Source organism: Oncorhynchus masou, unplaced genomic scaffold, assembly GCF_036934945.1.
Source record: "Oncorhynchus masou masou isolate Uvic2021 unplaced genomic scaffold, UVic_Omas_1.1 unplaced_scaffold_6319, whole genome shotgun sequence".
Lineage (NCBI taxonomy): Eukaryota > Metazoa > Chordata > Actinopteri > Salmoniformes > Salmonidae > Oncorhynchus > Oncorhynchus masou.
Window position 1 is genome coordinate 8,329 of NW_027012749.1, and position 6,672 is coordinate 15,000.

Below are 6,672 nucleotides of genomic sequence, written 5' to 3' on the forward strand. Positions count from 1 at the left end.
GCTGACATCTGATATCATGGATCACTTAGAGAAGGCTGACATCTGATATCATGGATCACTTAGAGAAGGCTGACATCTGATATCATGGATCACTTAGAGAAGGCTGACATCTGATATCATGGATCACTTAGAGAAGGCTGACATCTGATATCATGGATCACTTAGAGAAGGCTGACATCTGATATCATGGATCACTTAGAGAAGGCTGACATCTGATATCATGGATCACTTAGAGAAGGCTGACATCTGATATCATGGATCACTTAGAGAAGGCTGATATCTGATATCATGGATCACTTAGAGAAGGCTGATATCTGATATCATGGATCACTTAGAGAAGGCTGACATCTGATATCATGGATCACTTAGAGAAGGCTGATATCTGATATCATGGATCACTTAGAGAAGGCTGATATCTGATATCATGGATCACTTAGAGAAGGCTGACATCTGATATCATGGATCACTTAGAGAATGCTGACATCTGATATCATGGATCACTTAGAGAAGGCTGATATCTGATATCATGGATCACTTAGAGAAGGCTGATATCTGATATCATGGATCACTTAGAGAAGGCTGATATCTGATATCATGGATCACTTAGAGAAGGCTGACATCTGATATCATGGGTCACAGTGACCAAGTCTCTGGAGTCTCTGATGTCAACTGAAGTTAAGTTAAGAAGTTAACTGATAATATAAGGATCCCCCCCCAGAAAAACGTGCACATGCAATAAACACTTCTGGACAAGGACATGGGGGGGGGACAGAGGGTTAAATACACAACATGTAATTGATGGAGTTGAAACTAGGTGTGTATGGGAAGACAAGACAAAACAAATGGAAAATGAAAAGTGGATCGATGATGGCTCGAAGACCGTGTGTGTGTGTGTGTGTGTAAAGTTACAGAGAGGTAAGACAGACCTAGTTAGAGAGAGACTTTTCTTTTTCATAGAGAGAGAGAATGTAAGACCCACCTGTTAAATCTTTGATGAGCTTCTAATTGCAGCGTGTGTGTTTCAGGAGAAGACAAAGGAATTGGCACAGAAGCAAGCTCAGCAGTGAGTATCATATTCCGCCGTGTAGCACTGTGTGTGGGTGTGTGTGGGTGTGTGGGGTGTGTGGGTTTGTGTGTGTGTGTGTGTGTGTGTGTGTGTGTGTGTGCTGTGTGTGTGTGTGTGTGTGTGTGTGTGTGTGTGTGTGTGTGTGTATGTGTGTGTGCGCCATCATTCTCCTCTCAATTTAATTCAAGGGGCTGTTTTGGGAAACACATGTTTTCATTGCCAAAGCAAGTGAAATAAATAATAAACACAAGTGAAATCAACAATAACAAATTTACAGTGCAAACATTACACTACAAACCATTTCTCAAAAAATAACCATTTAAAAAGAATAAAGACATTACAATGTCACATTATATATATATATGTGTTGTAAATAATGTACAAATGGTTAAAGCACACAAGGGAAAATAAATACATAGATATAATGTATTTACAATGGTGTTTGTTCTTCACTGGTTGCCTTTTTCTTGTGGCAACAGGTCACAAATCTTGCTGCTCTGATGGCACACTGTGGTATTTCACCCAGTAGATATGGGAGTTTATCAAAATTGTGATTTGTTTTCAAAGTCTTTGTGGATCTGTGTAATCTGAGGGAAATAGGTTCTCTGAATATACTGTACATTGGGCAGGAGGTTAGGAAGTGCAGCTCAGTTTCCACCTCATTTTGTGGGGCAGTGAGCACATAGCCTGTCTTCTGAGAGCTGTGTCTGCCTACGGCGGTCTTTCTCAATAGCAAGGCTATGCCCACTGAGTCTGTACATAGTCAAAGCTTTCCTTAATTGTGGGTCAGTCACAGTGGTCAGGTATTCTGCCACTGTGTAGTCTCTGTGTAGGGCCAAATAGCATTCTAGTTTGCTCTGTTTTTTGTTAATTCTTTCCAATGTGTCAAGTAATTATCTGTTTGTTTTCTCATGATTTGGTTGGGTCTAATTGTGCTGCTGTCCTGGGGCTCTGTCTGCCTATGTTTTTCTCAATAGCAAAGCTCTCTCTCTCTCCCTCTCTCCCCTCTCTCCTTTCTCCCTCTCTCTCTCTCTCCTCCTCTGTCTCTCTCTCCTCTCCTCTCTCCCTCTCTCTTTCTCTCTCCTCCTCTGTCTCTCTCTCCTCTCCTTTCTCCCCTCCTCTCTCTCCCCCTCTCTCCGCCTCTCTCTCACCTCTCTCTCTCCCTCTCTCTCTCTCTCTCCCTCTCTCTCCGTCTCTCCCTCTCTCTCTCTCCCTCTCCTCTCCTCTCTCTCTCTCTCTCTCTCTCCCCTCTCTCACGTCTCCCGCCTCTCTCTCTCTCTCTCTCTCTCCTCTCCTCTCTCTCTCTCTCCTCTCTCCCTCTCCTCTCTCTCTCTCTCTCCCTCTCTCTCTCTCTCCCGTCTCTCCCATCTCTCCGCTCTCTCTCTCTCTCTCTCTCTCCTCTCTCCAGTCAGGACCCGGCCTCCCTGTCTCTCCTGTCCATCAGTGATCTGATCCCAGACCTGCAGGTCGTATTCTTCTGGATGTCCAACAGTATAGAGATCCTCTACTTCATCCAACAGAAGGCCCCAGCATACACACAGGGCATAGAGACACTTGACTCTAAAGGTACACAAGGAGAGTCTTCTGGGATGTCGAGGTTCAGCAGCCATTATTCATTGTGACATAGAATGTACTAGTCTCTCTGTCTCTCTCCCTCCTCTCTCGCTCTCTCCTTCTCTCTCTCTCTCTCTCTCTCTCTCTCTCTCTCTCCTCTCTCTCTCTCACTCTCTCTCTCTCTCGTCTCTCTCCCTCTCTCTCTCCTCTCTCTCTCTCTCTCTCCTCTCTCTCTCTCTCTCTCTCTTCTCTCTCTCTCCTCTCTCTCTCTCTCTCTCTCTCTCTCTCTCTCTCTCTCTCTCTCTCTCTCTCTCTCTCTCTCTCTCTCCTCACTCTCTCCTTCTCTTTTTTCCTTCTCTTCTCATCAGTTTTTCAGTGTCAGAAAGTTCTGGAAACTCTCCTTGATTACATTACATGAACTGTGTGTCTGTGACACAAAATCTCAATTTAATTCAATTTAAATTCAAGCTGCAACGCAACAAAATGTGGAATAAGTCAAGGAGTTTGAATACTTTCTGAAAGCACTGTATGTTCTATATTGTTTATACATATATTTATATTCAGGTTCCAAGGAGTCGTTGCTATCGGCGACCATCTCAGCCAATGAGGAGGCTATGACCATCCTGGAGGAAGTGATCATGTACACCTTCCAGCAATGTGTCTACTACATCACCAAGGTAACTGTTACTCTGTATATTACATCACCGTGGTAACTGTTACTCTGCATACTAAATCATCAAGGTAACAGTTACGCATCACCAAGGTAAATGTTACGCACCACATCACCAAAGCAACCTTTACACTCAGAGGGGTGAGAGACAGAGAGAGAGAGAGAGAGAGGGTGAGACAGAGAGGAGAGAGAGAAGAGGAGATAGAGGGGTTGAGACAGAGGAGGAGAGAGAGAGAGGAGAGAGGAGAGAGGGTGAGAGAGAGGAGAGGAGAGAGAGGGTGAGACAGAGAGGAGAGGGAGAGAGATAAAGGGGTGAGACAGAGAGGAGAGTGAAGGAAGTGACTATATTGTGTCTGGAGCTTGGTCAGGCCAGCTTTAACTTTCTCACAACAGTGTTAGTCAGGAAAGAGTTATCCCACTAAACCTGGACACAATCCATTCACACAGAGACCAGGGTGTGTCTGTCGTGCAGCACAGCAGGTCACCACTGAGGATAGAGGTCATGTCTGTCTACCTCACCACTGAGGATAGAGGTCATGTCTGTCTACCTAGCTCACCACTGAGGATAGAGGTCATGTCTGTCTAGCTCACCACTGAGGATAGAGGTCATGTCTGTCTACCACCACTGAGGATAGAGGTCATGTCTGTCTAGCTCACCACTGAGGATATTGAGGTCATGTCTGTCTACCTCACCACTGAGGATAGAGGTCATGTCTGTCTAGCTCACCTCACCACTGAGGATAGAGGCCATGTCTGTCTAGCTCACCTCACCACTGAGGATAGAGGTCATGTCTGTCTAGCTCACCTCACCACTGAGGATAGAGGTCATGTCTGTCTAGCTCACTCCTCACCACTGAGGATAGAGGCCATGTCTGTCTACCTCTCCACTGGGAGTGGATAGAGGTCATGTCTGTCTAGCTCACCACTGAGGATAGAGGTCATGTCTGTCTACCTCACTCACTGAGTATAGAGGTCATGTCTGTCTAGCTCACCACTGAGGATAGAGGTCATGTCTGTCTAGCTCACCACTGAGGATAGAGGTCATGTCTGTCTAGCTTAGTGAACAGGATAGAGGGTATTCTGTTTGAGGATAGAGGTCATGTCTGTCTAGCTCACCACTGAGGATACAGCCTATGCTGTTTGGGATAGAGGTCATGTCTGTCTAGCTTAGTGAGGATAGAGGTCATGTCTGTTTGGGATGCACAGGATGTCTGTCTAGTCTTAGCTCACCTATGCTGAGGATAGAGGTCATGTCTGTCTACCTCACCACTGAGGATAGAGGTCATGTCTGTCGACCAGCCACTGAGGATAGCACAGCATGTCTGTCTAGCTCACCACTAGGAAGAGGTCATGCTGTTTAGCTACACTGAGGATAGTCTGTCTGCTTAGTGAACCACCTATGCTGTTTAGCTCACCACTGATGCACAGCATGTCTGTCTAGCTCACCACTGAGGATAGAGGTCATGTCTGTTTAGCTCACCACTGAGGATAGAGGTCATGTCTAGCATGTCTGTCTAGTGAACAGCCTACTGAGGATAGAGGCATGTCTGTCTAGCTTGAGTGATACAGGTCTATGCTGTTTGGGATGCCACTGAGGATAGAGGTCATGTCTGTCTAGCTCACCTATGCTGTTTGGATAGAGGCATGTCTGTCTAGCTTAGTGAACAGCCTATGCTGTTTGAGGATGCACAGTCATGTCTGTCTACCTCACCCACCACTGTTTGGATAGAGGTCATGTCTGTCTAGCTCCACCTATGCTGAGGATGAGGTCATGTCTGTCTACCTTAGTGAACCACCATGCTGAGGATGCAGGTCATGTCTGTCTAGCTCACCACTGAGGATAGAGGTCATGCCTATGCTGTTTGAGGATGCACAGCATGTCTGTCTAGCTTAGTGGAGACAGAGGTATGCTGTTTGGAGGATGCACAGCATGTCTGTCTAGCTCACCACTGAGGATAGAGGTCATGTCTGTCTACCTCACCACTGAGGATAGAGGTCATGTCTGTCTAGCTCACCACTGAGGATAGAGGTCATGTCTGTCTAGCTCACCACTGAGGATAGAGGTCATGTCTGTCTACCTCACCACTGAGGATAGAGGTCATGTCTGTCTAGCTCACCACTGAGGATAGAGGTCATGTCTGTCTAGCTCACCACTGAGGATAGAGGTCATGTCTGTCTAGCTCACCACTGAGGATAGAGGTCATGTCTGTCTAGCTCACCACTGAGGATAGAGGTCATGTCTGTCTAGCTCACCACTGAGGATAGAGGTCATGTCTGTCTAGCTCACCACTGAGGATAGAGGTCATGTCTGTCTAGCTCACCACTGAGGATAGAGGTCATGTCTGTCTAGCTCACCACTGAGGATAGAGGTCATGTCTGTCTAGCTCACCACTGAGGATAGAGGTCATGTCTGTCTAGCTCACCACTGAGGATAGAGGTCATGTCTGTCTAGCCTCACCACTGAGGATAGAGGTCATGTCTGTCTACCTCACCACTGAGGATAGAGGTCATGTCTGTCTAGCTCACCACTGAGGATAGAGGTCATGTCTGTCTAGCTCACCACTGAGGATAGAGGTCATGTCTGTCTACCTCACCACTGAGGATAGAGGTCATGTCTGTCTAGCTCACCACTGAGGATAGAGGTCATGTCTGTCTAGCTCACCACTGAGGATAGAGGTCATGTCTGTCTAGCTCACCACTGAGGATAGAGGTCATGTCTGTCTAGCTCACCACTGAGGATAGAGGTCATGTCTGTCTACCTCACCACTGAGGATAGAGGTCATGTCTGTCTACCTCACCACTGAGGATAGAGGTCATGTCTGTCTAGCTCACCACTGAGGATAGAGGTCATGTCTGTCTACCTCACCACTGAGGATAGAGGTCATGTCTGTCTAGCTCACCACTGAGGATAGAGGTCATGTCTGTCTAGCTCACCACTGAGGATAGAGGTCATGTCTGTCTAGCTCACCACTGAGGATAGAGGTCATGTCTGTCTAGCTCACCACTGAGGATAGAGGTCATGTCTGTCTAGCTCACCACTGAGGATAGAGGTCATGTCTGTCTACCTCACCACTGAGGATAGAGGTCATGTCTGTCTAGCTCACCACTGAGGATAGAGGTCATGTCTGTCTAGCTCACCACTGAGGATAGAGGTCATGTCTGTCTAGCTCACCACTGAGGATAGAGGTCATGTCTGTCTAGCTCACCACTGAGGATAGAGGTCATGTCTGTCTAGCTCACCACTGAGGATAGAGGTCATGTCTGTCTAGCTCACCACTGAGGATAGAGGTCATGTCTGTCTAGCTCACCACTGAGGATAGAGGTCATGTCTGTCTAGCTCACCACTGAGGATAGAGGTCATGTCTGTCTAGCTCACCACTGA

General features: G+C 46.7%; 1 protein-coding gene across 1 annotated transcript in view; it reads left to right on the forward strand.

Annotated features, from left to right (window-relative positions):
* Positions 1-1,030: 1,030 nt before the first annotated feature.
* LOC135536558 (ras-associating and dilute domain-containing protein-like) overlaps positions 1,031-6,672 on the forward strand; it is a gene marked incomplete at its 3' end in the record, with an annotated part of 8,796 nt that continues 3,154 nt past the window's right edge. Inside the window, exons 1-3 of the mRNA XM_064962857.1 lie at positions 1,031-1,063; positions 2,475-2,632; positions 3,185-3,297. Coding sequence (XP_064818929.1) covers positions 2,548-2,632; positions 3,185-3,297 — 198 coding nt within the window. The remainder of the gene's footprint in view (positions 1,064-2,474; positions 2,633-3,184; positions 3,298-6,672) is intronic.